The sequence below is a fragment of the Schistocerca nitens genome, chromosome 9 (assembly GCF_023898315.1).
Source record: "Schistocerca nitens isolate TAMUIC-IGC-003100 chromosome 9, iqSchNite1.1, whole genome shotgun sequence".
NCBI classification, from domain to species: domain Eukaryota; kingdom Metazoa; phylum Arthropoda; class Insecta; order Orthoptera; family Acrididae; genus Schistocerca; species Schistocerca nitens.
In genome coordinates, this window is record NC_064622.1 from 113,803,481 (window position 1) to 113,818,887 (window position 15,407).

The following is a 15,407-nucleotide window of genomic DNA, read 5'->3' on the forward strand; positions in this document are numbered from 1 at the left end:
TGTGAAAGCACCCACGTGATTTACCAACTGACCTGCCTACACTGTGAAGCTTTCTATGTGGGAATGACCAGCAACAAACTGTCCATTCGCATGAATGGACACAGGCAGACAGTGTTTGTTGGTAATGAGGATCACCCTGTGGCTAAACATACCTTGGTGCACGGCCAGCACATCTTGGCACAGTGTTACACCGTCCGGGTTATCTGGATACTTCCCACTAACACCAACCTGTCAGAACTCCGGAGATGGGAACTTGCCCTTCAGTATATCCTCTCTTCCCGTTATCCGCCAGGCCTCAATCTCCGCTAATTTCAATTTATAATGGATCAAACCACATCCTTTCGTCTTTCCCTCTCCTTCCCTCTTTCCTGATGAGGCAACAGTTTGTTGCGAAAGCTTGAATTTCGTGTGTATGTTTGTGTGTCTGTCGACCTGCCAGCACTTTCGTTCGGTAAGTCACATCATCTGTGTTTTTAGATATATTTTAACGTATTACATTTTTTAATCACATTTTGGAATTTTTTATTTTCCGTCAGAAATATGTTGTTGGTGTTTTGATTCATAGAGTGTGTTCCCTAAGTGGATGTCACTGGGTTGTAAAAATTTCACTGGACTGTGTGGAATAGTTCCAAAGTTATTAAGACCTGAAGTTGGGTCTGAAGATAGATTGCCAGATACGGGTTGCAATTTCCGGGTCACACCACCTTCTTTCACAAGATAATTCTGGAACTAATTGGCAGGGGAAACTAATACTTTGTACACAAGTGTTCCACACATGGTAGAATTAGTGTACTGAATGAGCTCCTGGTTGAACTTACAGAGAATGACCCAGGGTCTCCAGTTGGTGAGCTGGGCAAATTGTGCCGTATCTCAACTTGTGGGGTGTTCGGATATGGCAGTGGCCCATAGTAGGGCTGTTTGGGAATGTGAGGGCAGGCATATTCTCGGTCAAAGTTCTGATCGACCATATCTGATCACCACAAGGGAGGATGTATTGTAAACTGAGCACATGGTAACCACATCTGTGCCTGCAACCTGAGAACAAATGTTAGAATCCCTGCAAGATTCTGTGTTATCCCGCACCATTGGTCAGAACCTGGCAGCAGCCAGATTAAGGAATTGTCATTCTGTATGCAGGATGCCATTAACACCACTACACAAATGTCTGTGCTGGAGTGGTGAGATGACCAGGAAGTGTGCACTGCTGATGAGTGTCACACTGTGTTCAGTGGTGAATTGTCTTTCTGCTCTACCCTGGATAATCATTGTTGCTGAATATGGTGGTGACTTGGGGAGTTGTCCCATTCTCCCATCTCCCAATGTTTTGGAGAGGCCCAGCAAGTATTACTCTTTGTGTCATGGTGTGGGGAACCATTGGACATTACTCCTGGTAATGGTTGGTAATAATTGAGGGAACTGTGACATCAGAACAGTACATGTGGACACCCTATGTCCTCAGTATTTCTCAACATGGCAGTGCTCATCCACACATGGCACGTGTGTGATATATATAGAGGTACTCCTGTTACCAGCAAGATCTTTATCTGTCTCCTCCCCATCTGGATGCTCCCCATTTTTTGGCAGACTGTGAGTGTACATGTATGTTTTTCAAGGTGGACTGTTCTATTATGCTCATTCATATAAATGAACAGTATATAGTTTTCCAGTTTTGAAAGTACGATCCATTCATGTAAGATATTTTGGTTTTCCAAGGTAAATTATTTGTGAAATGCTCTTATTGGCAGGTGGAGCGTGAATTTAATCGTCTTCTTGAGGCTACAAGTTACTTGTCTCACCAACTTGACTTCAACTATGCTGGAGGAAAGCCTGTGTCTTTGGGTCAGGCTCTTGAGTGGGTTATTAAACTTCAAGAGAAGAATGTGAAGGAGAAGCAGATACAGCACTGGAAGGCAGTGATTGCATTGCAGGTACTACAGAATTATAAATTTCAGTATTAAAAAAAGGCAGTTTGTTACCATGAATAAAGATGAGAAAACAAAGACATCAACAAGGTCAGTCAATACTCATAACAATAGCCATTTGGGTGTTGAGATTCACAGACAATGCAGAATTCTTAAGCTTTTATTTATTTATTTAAGCCTTCAAAGTCATTTAAAAGTAAAAAGCAAAAAGAAGTAGAGAATTAATCCTTCAGTAAAATACAATTTCACATTTCTGTATAATGTGCTATTATTTTTTAATATTATGAAATATTTTATTGTGTGATTGTTATAGATTTCTTGCATTTTTGTTATGAGAAATACAGGGTGTATCAAAAAGAACCATCCAATTTAAAAAAATTCATAACTATTACATTATTTGAGATACGGGCATTAATAATGTACTGTTGGAAAGAGCAAACTCCCAAGTTTTACACGGTTCCCGCTAGGTAGCAGCAGTGTGTCCACTTCAGTTCTAGTAAAGATGGTGTCGGGGCAATGGAATGCATTTTGTGTTCCACGTTTTGCGCAGTGCGGGTAAATAATAACTGTTCAGCGTGACTTTCGTGCTAGGTGTGGTGTGGATCCTCCTACAGCACAGAGCAGTAGACGATGGCATGAACAATTCTGAGAAACAAGTTGTTTGTGTAAAGGCAAATCGATGGGCTGCCCCTGAGTGTCTGCATCCACCATAGTTTCACAAGTAGTCCGCAGACATCCATTCGTTATGCAGCTCAACAGCTTAATGTCCGTCTGGTATGTGTTGCATCGACATTTACTCGTGAAACTGTACAAAATTCACCTACTGCAAGCTCTTTATGAAGGTGACAAACAGCAACATGTGGAGTTCTATAATTTTGTTCTTGGCAACATGGAGGATGACAGGTTTCTTCCACACTTAGTGTTTAGTGACAAGGCAACATTCCATTTAAAAGGAAACATGAACCATCATAATGTGAGAATATGGGGTACAGAACAACCAAATGAAGTTGTACAACATGAGAGGGACTCCAAAATTTAATGTGTTTTGTGCAGTTTTACGGGGAAAGGTGTATGGTCCATTTTTCTTTGCTGAGAACACTTTTTCGGGAAGCACATATCTCTAAATGCTTGAGAACTTTCTCTTCCCAGCATTGGAGACTGATTCGAATGTCTTCATTTACCAACAGGATGGGACACCGCCACATTGGCATCTGGAAGTTCAGGAATTTTTAAATCAAAGGATTACAGAATGCTGGATCGGGTGCACTGGACCAAATAATTCAGCCTTACAATAATTGCTTCCACGGTCACCAGACCTGACTGTATGTGATTATTTCTTGTGGGAGTTTATAGAAGACTGTTTATGTGCCTCCATTACCAACAACAGTGAAGGAACGGAGACATCACATAACAGCAGCTGTGGAAGCTGTAACGCAAGACATGCTCACTGCAGTGTGGGAACAATTTGAATACCACATTGACATATGCCGTGCATCTCAAGGGGGGAATATTGAACACCTATAGGAAAGTATGGAAAAAAAAAAACTTTTTGAGTTTCCCATTCATCAAAAAACAAGATTCATTGTATATGTTTATTAGTTTCAGAAACACAGAGGTGCCAAATCGGATAATTTTGTTTGATACACCCTGCATATTATTTTATTTGTCACTTGAATGAATATAAATTGTCTTTGAGTACAGGAGAGGCTGGAGGCTAATCAGCATCAGATGTTGGCTCTGAAGGACAAAATCCAAGAACTAAGTCGCCAGTACAAAGAGCATAGTGAAAATAAAGTGGTGCGTGATATCACACAAGAATTTGTTGTAAGATCCGAACTGCGTGACCTCAAAATTGCCTGTCGTGAATGGGACCAACTGTTGGAGCAGCAGCGAGAAATTGAAGAACGGCTCCAGGTAAATATCACTCATTGTGCTCTTAAAAGTTTGTATCTACAATTTAACTCCATTTTTGTTTTGAGCTACTAAGGGGAGCTACAAAATAATTTTTTTCTTGATATATGAAGCAATATGTAGCCTCCAGTTTTGATAATCCATAATTTTGTATGTCATTACAAACCATCTGCTTTGTTAATGTGTAGATGGTGCCATTGTTGTGTTTTAGGTCATAACTAATTGCGGAAAGAACACACTATGCCATGCTGGCAATAAACTGTGTGGCACAACTTTATTACACAAATGTGTGTTGCTGCCTGCACATCTCAGTGATTCCCAACTACACCTGAGACAGCGAATCTGATATTCCTGACACTTGGCATCAGAACTTCCGGCAATGACTGATGCTAGGTGGTCAATGCTGTGGCTGGGTGGTGCCCATGAGGAGAGCCCCTGTTAGGAGTGGGTGGTACCAGGGTGGACGTTTGGCGCATCAAATATGTTAAACTCTCTGGCAACTCTTCCTCGGCTGTGTCTCGTCCTAGGAATAGTTCTGTCTCAGTTCCTGTTTCTGCCATATCAGCCCTTCCCCCCTTCGCTACCCTTGGGAGAAGGGTTGCACCCACTGGGTTGGGTCAAAACCCTTTCTGCGGTTCCTGGTCTGCACCAGGACTGATGGGGGAGACTTTGCCGCAACCAGACCCCTTTTCTTTGCGGAACACGTTGAGGACAAGTTTGGTGTAGTTGAGTCCTTAAGCAAAAATGAGATCTGGCTCTCTTTATAAAGACAACTTCTGCCAGCCAGTCGGACTCCCTCTGTGTCTGCAACCATTTAAGAGATATCCCAGTGAATATCGGTCCTCACAAGTTTCTCCATATGACACAGGGTTTAATTTTCCGTAGGAACCTTCTCCTCTAGTTCAGTGATGAATGTAGTGCTAATATGGAATGACATGGTGTTAATTTCATCCAGAGGAGCCCTAAGGACCATCGTCCTGGCATTGAAGGGGGGTACTCTGCCCGAGAAGATCAATGTAATAGTATACAGATGCGACATTAAACTGTGCATTCCACCTCACATGCATTGCTTCCATTGCCTCACATTTGGCCACATGTTCTTGTGATGTGATGCCACTCCCATATGCGGTGGATGGGGCCTCACTTTTCACGTGGGGAGTCCTTACACACCCTCACCTAACTGTGTAAACTACTTTGGTCTGCATTCTCCCCGCTCACCAGAGTGTCCACTGTGCGCAAAGGAAATATGAATCCAGAAAATAAAGATCCTTGACTGTCTTAGCTGCCTTGAGGCCCAGAAGGAGTTGTACATATTTCACCCTGTGAGTCCCCCATCTAGCTTTGTCTGAGTTACATCTTCCCCTCTTTTCTCCTCTTCCGCTCTCCACATCCTGTCCCCTTTCCCTTTCCTCCTCCCCGGCAGCTCCCGTCCCTTCCCCTCAAGTAACTGCTCCTCCTTCTCCTCTTTTTACTCTTACTCTTCTTTCTTGGCCAGAGAAGACATCCTCTTCTCCTGCTAGGAACAGGACTTCCTGTCAGAACATCCCTCCCTGCCTTTCTCAAGCTATGAAGCCTGCAACTTTAGGTTGAACGAGGGACCTAAGCTCCAAGGTCCCCAAAGCCGCTCGCTCTCTGTCCGATCCAGACATCTTTGCCACCTATTCCCTTGCCGATAACACCTGCCCTCTCCCTCCATCCGAGGGAGAAGAAGCAACAGCTTGAGTCTAATGACAAGGCTTCCCCAGAATCCAAAAGGCTTCGCCCCCTCCTCCTCTTTCCTAATCAGACACAGTTTGTGTGGATGTCACCCATCCTCGTCGGTGACGACCACTGACCTGGTGACATGATCTCCCCTCGGCTTCTCTATGTCTAACCCAGACTCTTGCCACAGTGGGATTGCAATGGATATTACTGTCACCTACTGGAAATACAACTCATTTCCTCTTGTTCTGCAGCCTCGTTTGCTCTTCAAGAAACGCATTTCCTTCATGATCACTCTCCAACATTTTGTGGTTATCAGGTCTTCTGTTGGAACCGCGATGGTCCCGGAATAATGTGTGGAGGGATCTACACTTTGGTTCTCACCGTTGCCATTACTGACTAGATCCTCCTGCGTACCAGCCTGGAAGCAATAGCAGTACTAGTGCGAACAATCCCAGCAATCACCATTTACAGTGTCTGCCTCCCTCCCGGTACGTCACTTTCTTATGTTGACCTGCCTACCTTAATACAGCAACTCCTTCCCTTGTACATCCTCCTCAGGGACTTCAGTGCACACCACCCTCTGTGGGAGAGTGCCATTTTTGACAGGTAGGGGTCTTGTAATTGGCCAACTTGTTACAGATTTTGATTTGTGTCTCCTTAATAATGGTTCCCCTACCCACTTCAGTGGCACTCACATCACTTTTTCTGCTATTGATCTCATCATCTCCTCCTTTGCTATTTTAGGTTCCCTCTATTGGTCACCCCGGCAACGGCCTTGCCGCAGTGGATACACCGGTTCCCGTCAGATCACCGAAGTTAAGCGCTGTCGGGTGTGGCCGGCACTTGGACGGGCCGCCATGTGCTGTTGCCATTTTTCGGGGTGCACTCAGCCTCGTGATGCTAATTGAGGAGCTACTCGACCGAATAGTAGCGGCTCCGGTCAAAGAAATCCTTCATAACGACCGGGAGAGCGGTGTGCTGACCACATGCCCCTCCTATCCGCATCCTCATCTGAGGATGACACGGCGGTCGGATGGTCCCGATGGGCCACTTGTGGCCTGATGACGGAGTGCTATATTGGTCACCCCATAATGATCTTTGTGACAATAACCACTTTCTGGTGATTCTATTGTTCCCCTGCTGCTGCCAGGCAAACAGGCTCCTACATTGGGTATTCTGCAGAGGTGGTTGTCCTTTATATACGTCCACTGTGCGCTTGGACACCTCTTTCTCAGGTTGCATTGATGCGGTAATGCAAGACGGCTTTGCCACTCTTCTTCACGCTGCTGGCACTGCTTTCCCCATATCCACAAATCCCCTTCATCACCAACCAGTACCATGGTGGACCAAGAATGTGGTTGTCAGTATCCAGGACCGCCAATGTGTGCTGCAACGATTTAAGCGACACCCTTCACAAACCAACCATATCGCTTTTAAGCATCTCTTTGCTAAGGCTCACTACCATATTAAGCAGAGTAAAAAGTAAAAAGTAATACTGGGAGCGCTATGTTTCCTCCCTGGGGATTTATGCCTCTTCATCACAGATTTGGTCCAAGCTCTGTAGCCTTCTGGGCCACCAGTGACAATCAGCTGTCTGGTGCCTTATCCTACAGGTTGCTCTGTGTACTGATCCATCAGTCCATGCAGAACACCTTGCAACACACTTTGCAACAGCGTAGACCTCTTCCTATACAGCTACCTTTCTCCGGCAGAAATGTGAATTTGAACAAATCCCTCTATTGTTTCAACCCCCATCAAGCTCTGAAGCTTCACTGAATCCTTCATTGAATGGGAATTCTTGCAGGCTCTTACTTCTTCCCAACACATGGCCACAGGCCCAGATTCCATCCACAACCAGATGATCCAACACATGGATTGTACCCAGAGGCACCGTCTCCTCAGGGTCTTAACCGATTTGCCTCACAGCTGCCTTCCCCTCACAGTGGTCAAGACAGAATAGTTATCCCCATCTTTAAGCTCGAGAAGAACCCAACCCCCCTCTATAGCTACGACTCTATTAGCCTGACCAACATAATTTGTAAACTGCTCAAGAGGATGATTAGCTTCCGATTATGCTGGATACTCGAATGTCAGAGTCTTTGGCCCCATGTCAGTGTGTCTTCTGGGAAGGATGATCTACAATTGATCATTTACTCAGATTGGAAACAGCAATGCAACAGGCTTTTACTAACCACCAGCACCTTGTCACACTCTCCTTTGACCCACATAAGGCATACAACATGGGTTGGCACTGTCACAATTTAGTTATCCTCCATGACTGGAGCTTTCATGGCCTTCTTCCAATTTTTATGTGTGAGCTTTTATCCCATCACCTCTTCTGGGTTTGACTTGGCACTTCACTCAGCACCCCTTAGATCCAGGAGAACGGTATCCCATCGGGCTCTAAGTGTTGCACTCTTCCCCATTGCCATCAATGGGCTTGTAACCTCTGCTGGGCCTCTAGTTACCCTGGTGTTGTATGTCGATGGTTTTTGCATCTTGTGCAGCTCCCACTCAGTAGCATCTCCTGAACGCCAGCTCCAAGGCGCCGTTGGAGGGGCCCTCTCCTATGACTTCAAGTATTCTTCCTCCAAAACACGGGTTATGCAGTTTTGCCGTCAAACCACAGTACACCCCGATCCTGAACTTTATATTTAGGCAACCTGCACTTAGTTGTTGCGTCACAGTCTCGTTTCTTGGTCCTTATTTTTGATAAAAAGCTGACGTGGCTGCCCCATATTCACCATCTGAAGATTACCTGCATGCAGAATCTGAATGCTCTCCACCTCCTGGCCCACATATCTTCGGGTGCAGACCATACTACTCTTCTCCATCTTTATTGCACTCTGGTTTTGTTCAGACTAGATTATGGTTGTCAGGTTTATGGCTCAGGAGCACCGTCCATTGTGAAACTCCTTGGGTGCGTCTGGCTATCGATGCCTCATACATGTTCTGCCGACAGTCTCCTCGCAGAAGTGGGGATTCCTCCTCTGCAAATATGATGGAGCAAACTCCTGGTCTCTTGTGCAATCGCCATTCGATGAGTCCCTGATTATCCTGTGTACCCTGTCCTCTTTGCAAACAAGGGATGTCTCGCTCCTTATACCCACCCTCAGGTGGTATTGTCAGTTGGAATGCATCTCACTTCCCTCTGTCAGAATCTCCATCTCCACTCATTGCAATGTGCCCCATGTATTTCCTCCCGAACCGCCCCTTGGATGGTGTTAAGACTGACCTATTCCAGGGTTCTAAGGTCTCTGTCACCCCTACTATATTTTGGTATCTTGTACATTCAATCCTTGAAGAGTTCCAGGGTGCTACTATATTCTACACTGATGGTTGTAAAATGATAGATAAGGTGGGTTACTCTTTTACATTTCCTAGTGGCATTGAATGCCATTTACTACCAGGATCGTGTAGAGTGTTCACAGCAGAGCTGCTAGCCATTAACAGAGCCCTTCATTTTGTTTTCATAGGCCTCCCCCCACAGTGTTTCAGTGAAGATTCACTGAATGGGAATTCTTGCAGGCTCTTACTTCTTCCCATGACACGGCCCCAGGCCCGGATTCCATCCACAACCAGATGATCCAACACATCACTACTCGAGGTTAAATCTAACTTTGGCTCAGAAGAGGGTAAATTATGCTGCCACAAAAGGCTTTGGTTACTTACCTAATAGCATCAAAAGTCTGACAGATAGCCATATAGCATTTAAAAGGAAATGAAAAGAATTTCTGAATGGCAACTCCTCCTTCTCATTAGATGAATTTTTGGATATAGTAAGTGGGTAATTTCCCCACCCCCCCACTGTTGTAACGGCGACCAGAAAGGTCGCGGGGTTTTAGTGATGGAAATGCGGCGGGACCTGCTGAGCGGCCTGTGAACAACAACAAAATAGGAGAGGACAGACACATCCAACGGAGGACCTTACGACACAACAATAACAGACAATAGAGTCGCGAACCAAACCAGACAACAACGTCCACTCGTATAGAAACACGAAAGTCAATATGCTGTCTGAGGCGATACGTCCTGAGACGCACGCGAGGTTAGACTGGCAGGTTGAGCAACAGGCAGGCGCTTAAGTACGTGATCGGGGATGCCGCTATTGGTCACTGCAACCACATGTTCCCCTGTGGCGCCCTCACTCTAAATGCGGGCCAGGAGGCGTGCGCTGCCACAGCTTATGGCGCGATGGTACAGAGACCTCTGTGGTTCTTCGACGTCCATGACGTCTGTCGGAGATTCAGATTCTGTGGCGCATGGTACCAGACCTCACAAAAACAAAAAAAATTAAGTTAAATTAAAAATATTAAGTGTCATGTAATATTTTGTGTAATGTAATATCTTGTATAGACACCTTTTATTAACCTGACACGTTCCACATCATTATGAAGTGTTGTATTCATGATCCATGGAACAAGTACTAATCTAATCTGTACCTTCTCAGTGAGTAGCTTGCAGGCTGTAGACCGAGGTTACTCTCGTCACCCTTCGATCTCTTCTGTCCATGATATTCACTCTGCCTTTGGCCATGCCGCCTGCTCCTTTGTCTTCCTCTGGGTCTGAAGTCATGTGGTCATCCCAGGAAATGAACTGGCTGACCATTTGTCTTGAGAGGCAGATACTTACCCTCCATTCCCTTCCATGATTCAAGGTGCAGATATGTTGATGATACACATCAAACCTCTCGTTGCCCAAAAGTGGAATGACATCTAGTGTGCTACTGTTCTTCTTAATAAACTCTGCACAATCAAGGTGACTACTGCAGTTTGGTGCTCTTCTGTCTGTTCCTCTCAGAAGGAGTCCACTGTTCCTCTCAGAAGGAGTCCACTGTCATGCCATCTGTGCATCGATCATACTAGGCTCACCCATTGTTTTCTCTTGCGTAACAAGCCACCGCCACAATGTGCCTGTGGAGCCATACTGACGGTATCCCATATATTGCTGGATTGTCCCCTTCTTTTGGTCCTTTGTGCTAAGTATAACCTTCCAGATTCCATGTCTTTAATATTAGCAGAAGATTCACATATGGTTGAACTAGACCTTAGTTTCTTATGTGAATGTGGTTTTTATTTTCAGTTACAAGGTTTTGTTTTGCTCCTGGAGCATGGGCAGGATGGTTGTGTTTGAGGCCTCTCTTTGTGTTTTCTAGGTCTGGGACTCATGGCCACTCCCCCATGCAAAGACCGCTCTTTTATTCCTCTGTTTTTCTAGTTTTTAGATTTGGCCTACCCTTTTATGCCTTCCCCTGCGTGTATTTTAATTTCTTCACTTTATAGTTTGACCCCTCTGACTGGATCTGCCCACTTTTAGCGGACCCTCTATCTTACACAAGAAACTTTTGAATCACAGGACCGATAACCTCACCATTTAGTCCCATAACCCCTCTCAATCAATCAGTCCCATGCTGCATTTATTTTTGAGCAGGAATGTCAAAATGTTTATACTACTATTTGTTACTTTATCTAAGAATCGTGTTTTACATGATGAGCACACAAAGAGAACAGATACATACATGGTGTCTTTAAAAAAATCGAAATTTTGCTATAACACCTTTATTGCTTTTTGTACAACATTTTAAGCTCTGTTCCCCCTAATATAATCCCTTCTACTGCTCCCATTCTCTCTCCCACTTTTGAAAAGCCTCCTGGAACACATTTTCTGGGATGGGACATAGGTCTGTTGCGCATTGTCTTCAACATCCTCAGTGGTTTGGAAACGATGCCTTTCAATGTGGTTTTAAGTATGGAAAACAAGAAAAAGTCTCCAGAATGAGAAGTTTCAGGAAAAAGTCTGCTAGCTCTATGTCTGGAGAATACAATGTATGGGGCATAATGTGATTGTGATGTTTTGGTAGATAGTGCAATCAAGGAGTTAGCTAGATAGGGCAGTCAGAGAGTTTTCTAGATAGTGCAGACCAGGAGTGATGCAAGAGCCAGTGCATTGTCATGATGCAACTTCCAAGTATGGTTTCCGACAATTCAGGTCTCTTCCTGTGCATAGCATCCCTCATGCCCATTAGGATTCATCAGCAACTTCTTGAACAGGTAAATGACAATTTCTACAAATGACAGCATGAACTCTCTTGATATGGTCATCATCTGTTAATGTGGAAGGTGTCCGGCATTGAGATTGTCACCAAATAATATTCTACACTGCTGAAAACGCTTAAACCATTCCTATCGCTGCGTCCAACTTGTACAGTCCTCACCGTATGCTTGACTAAGCAAATTTTGCCTTGTTTGCAGCAAAATTTCACACACACACACACACTCACACACACACACACACACACACACACACACACACACACACACACACTGTTCTTCAAGCTCTTTAAGTGTCAGTTTTTCACTAATCCAATGCGCAGCTTGTGCACGTGCTCACTTCCATGGCTGTAGCTTGTTTACTAATGGTTTGAGTGAAATGCAGCAAACAGTAGTTTGTTGTCTAAACTACAGTAGTTTGTTGTCTAAACTACATGTGCTCAGTATGTACTCCTTCTGCCAGTTAACAAGCTATTTCAAAAGCTTGGTGTCTTTTTGAGCACATCTTGTATGTCAAGTTAATAGCTTCAGAAGCCGTAGATAGCCACAACCATCTTTTAGGAGTGACGGTTGGAGGGATAAAATAGGAAAGACAGAAAAGAGAGTGGAAGAGAAATGCAAAGAAATATTTCAGAAAATAGTAAAGAGCAACATACCAAGTATGAACTGCAGTTGAATAGGAATGAAGAAGGTTCAAAAGAACAATGGTGGGAGCAGCAGAAAAGAGTGTGGAGGAACCATTGATCACAAAAGATGGAAAGAAACACCCTTGTGTAATGATAGAGGTAAGGGAGCAAGTTGCAAAGAAAAACAAACACTCCATTTATGGTTTTGAGAAAGAACAGATGAAGCAAAAAAGTAATACACTGAGGAAGAGGAGGAGGAGGAGAAGAAGAAGTTGGGGAGAAGATGAAATGGATAGAAGAGTAGATGAAATTGATGGAAATGAGGGAAGCAAGATGGTCGTCTATGAAATGATTAAGGCTAAGAAGAGAGGCATCATGTAAAATGTCAGGGTGATCAATAAAGAATGGAAGAGAGTTGGGAATCTACAGGAAATTAATGTTAGGAATATTTGGAAGAGGTACTGAACTGCAATGGAAATATGGAAAAGTAAAAGGAGCCTCCTGGGGATGCTGAGAGGGGCCTAACCTGGACAAAAGATAGAACAAAAAGACTATGAGAGGAAGAAAAGGGACTGAATGAAGTAAGTGTGGTGATAGTGGGAGCAGCTGCCATTGTAGGAATTTACTGACTCTGCCAGGTCATGTGAACAATAGGGAAAGAAAAGAGGACACTTGAAGACTGGAAATAAATAATCATAGTGTCAATTTTTAAGAAGGTTTGCAAGAAATTCTGTCAAAATTGTAGGAGAGTTACTTTAGTTGTATCATGCTGTCAGTTCCGGAAATGAGAATACAGAAGGAGAGCATTGAGAGAGGAACAGTATGGGTTTAGACCAGGAAGGTCAACAGCAGGTCTAATTTTTGTTGTAAGGTAACTCCAAGAGAGAGACAACCAATGTGGTGAGGATTTAGGAATGGTGTTCCTTGACATTGATAAGGTGTATAATAGTTTGAAAAGAAGCAGGATATGGGAAAACCTTGCAGGAAAGGGCATTGGAAGATTGACTTTGAGAAGAATGAAGGAAATTTATCAAGGAACAGCGAGTCGTGTAAAAGCTGGATGAGAGAAGACAGACTGGTTAGAACAGAAAAATGGGTTGAAACAAGGGAGTACACTATCCCCGCTACTTTTCATCACTGTTATGGATGAGATAATAGCAGGAGTGGTAGTGTGTATAGGAGATGGAAAATAAGAAATCAATGTAATGGTTTCGGAAAGTGGAGCAGGAGATGTACATGAAAGGCTAGATGTGTGGTAGGAAGTAGTGGGACGGTATGGTGATGGCGCAATTATGTATCACCAAGAAGCAAGCAAATGTTAATACTAAGCATGTTATACTCCAGTACTCATGTATCCGTCAGAAATGCAGGTAATGAAGAAAAGGCTTATGAGCAGGGTACATGTTTGCAAAATGAAATTTGAAAGAAACACGATAGGACTTACTAGAACGTATAGAGTAAGGAGTAAAATGGTGAGGGGAATGGTGAGAGAGAAGGCCATGCAAGACACAGAAAAGACAAGATTAACGTGCTAAAAGAGTGGAAATTGACAGGATATCAAGACAGTGTCGTGAAATAACAATATAAGATAAGAGATCTAGAGGAAGAGTGAGAGACAGGTGGATAAGACTGGGGTAGAGTTGAGGGGGGGGGGGGGGGGGGGAGTTGAGAGTACAGGGAAACATGAAAATACATGAATCCATGTATCTACACAAGATGGCAGTAACTCACGCATGTGCAGAACGAAGTACTCAGGAGTGTGCTGTATGCTTGTTATTTTATTGTTTGTCATTGTTCAGTCTGTAGTCAGCAGCTGACATCAGGACTTTGTACTGGAGCTTTCGCACATTTTTCAGTGCATAAATTCTCATAAATGCAGTAATTAGGCAAATCCAATATTTTTCCTGGAAGATTTCATGTTTTTTGAATTGCTATTGCGAAAAGCATTCTTTGTGCCGATGGCTTCATATTCTAGTAATGGAATGCAACAAACAAGGCTTGACCATTCTAATCCAGGTGTACAGTGAGGATAGTTATCTGTATGATCCTCATGACCCTCTATATCATAATAAGGTACATTGGCAATAGTTTATTTCTGAGTAAATAAGAATTTAACTTTACATCTGTGACTTTCAATTTGTAGCGATACAAAGTGTCTTAGTTGATAAAATATCATGTTTGATTAGACTGCATCTGTTGCTTTATTTCAGCACGCCAGGAAGGAGAAACTGGCAATAGTCGACAAGGGAGTTCAGTGACAAAATATGGAATTACTTCACACATTAATGTGTCACTTGAGCGAGTTCCTCCTGTATCATCAGCAGAAACTTGTCAAAACTAGCCACATCTTTTCTCATGATGTTCCAAAATGCCCACAGATCTTGGAGCTGCAGTTTGTGCAGTTGAGCAAAGCTACTGTGCCAGGATGACATAGTGGTTAGCCCATCTGCCTAGTGAGCAGGAGGCTCAAATTTAAATCCTAGCCTTCGTACCAATTTTCACTTGTCACTTCAATCTGCATATGTACATACAGAGAATTGTTAAATGGTTTGTGTGAAGTTTTAACACAGTTAAGAAGAATGATTTCAATGTGACAACCTGGTAATGTGCTTTCAATAATGCTTCATCATCATCTTCTATAGTTTCTAGCCATTCCTCCCAAACAGGGTCAAACCCAACTTATGTCTGGTTTCCATCATCGTCATTATGCCCCTTCTCTTAATGATTAAGGCCACTATCAGGGCGATGGCTCAAAAAAGTAACTGTCTCCTCCAAATGTGGAATGCTGTATAGATAAAAATTTATTTAAAAATGTGCTTGTGCAAGCAGGTGTCATTATATAAAACAATTGAGCCTCTTAAAACGATGTACAGTATGAGTGAAGAACAACTTTACTTTCCTGTTTGTCATTTCCTTGAATATCTCACGTGTATCATGTAATAAGGTGACATGAACCAGTCTGTAGTTCCAAAATGTACACTTAGGGCACTGCTGCAGAGGTTTTGTCCATAGGTGAATTGTGTAATATGGGGCTTTATATTCCTAGCAGATCCAGCCAGGAACGAAACTGTAGATGTAGATGATGATGATGATGATGATGATTTTATTGAAAGAACATTATCAGTTTGTCACATTGAAATCACATTTGTTATCAGTGTTGAAAATTCGCTCAAACCATTTAACAATTCTCTGTA

At 43.4% G+C, this 15,407-nt stretch overlaps 1 protein-coding gene across 5 annotated transcripts in view; it reads left to right on the top strand.

Annotated features, from left to right (window-relative positions):
- Positions 1-15,407, top strand: part of LOC126203328 (lysine-specific histone demethylase 1A) — a 100,386-nt gene that overhangs the window by 26,075 nt on the left and 58,904 nt on the right. For all 5 annotated transcript variants that reach the window (XM_049937599.1, XM_049937598.1, XM_049937597.1 and 2 more), the window contains exons 6-7: positions 1,746-1,928; positions 3,624-3,836. In XM_049937599.1, the coding sequence (XP_049793556.1) occupies positions 1,746-1,928; positions 3,624-3,836 (396 nt within the window). The remainder of the gene's footprint in view (positions 1-1,745; positions 1,929-3,623; positions 3,837-15,407) is intronic.